We start from the raw sequence: 416 nt of genomic DNA, 5'->3' as shown, positions 1-416 counted from the left end.
AAAGCTGATCCGATATTTACACGGGTCCTACTTCTTGCCTTATCGTTCCGCAGACGTTTTCTTCTTTTGTTTTTTATCATCTCTATCTTTCTGTCGCTCGGCTCGGTTAATGTCCGTATCATTCTGTTCAAAAGTTTACGCTCTTAATGCATTGTGTTTCCTTCTGGAGCATCAGTGAGCGTTTAAACCATTTATTATAGTTGCATAATACCCTCAGTTGTCGTCAGTGTGAAAAGATGGATCTCAAAATCATACAGTTATTGTTGGAAAGGGTTCAAATATGCAAAAGATGCTGGAAAACAAAATAACATGCATTTTGTATGAACCCTCTTATTTTGGTAAAATAATTAATATTTTCCAGATACTGCATGTGTATGTAAAAAGTGTATGTAAAATTTTGCACACAACTGTGGGTG

The 416-nt window shown here is 35.8% G+C and overlaps 1 protein-coding gene across 1 annotated transcript in view; it reads left to right on the top strand.

The window, feature by feature from the left end:
* The window catches only part of atp8b3 (ATPase phospholipid transporting 8B3), a 20,829-nt gene that overhangs the window by 19,591 nt on the left and 822 nt on the right, over positions 1-416 (top strand). Inside the window, exon 28 of the mRNA XM_016540314.1 lies at positions 170-174. Coding sequence (XP_016395800.1) covers positions 170-174 — 5 coding nt within the window. The remainder of the gene's footprint in view (positions 1-169; positions 175-416) is intronic.

This window comes from Sinocyclocheilus rhinocerous, unplaced genomic scaffold, assembly GCF_001515625.1.
Source record: "Sinocyclocheilus rhinocerous isolate Xijiao unplaced genomic scaffold, SAMN03320098_v1.1 scaffold1149, whole genome shotgun sequence".
Lineage (NCBI taxonomy): Eukaryota > Metazoa > Chordata > Actinopteri > Cypriniformes > Cyprinidae > Sinocyclocheilus > Sinocyclocheilus rhinocerous.
This window is presented reverse-complemented; position numbering and strand designations above follow the sequence as displayed.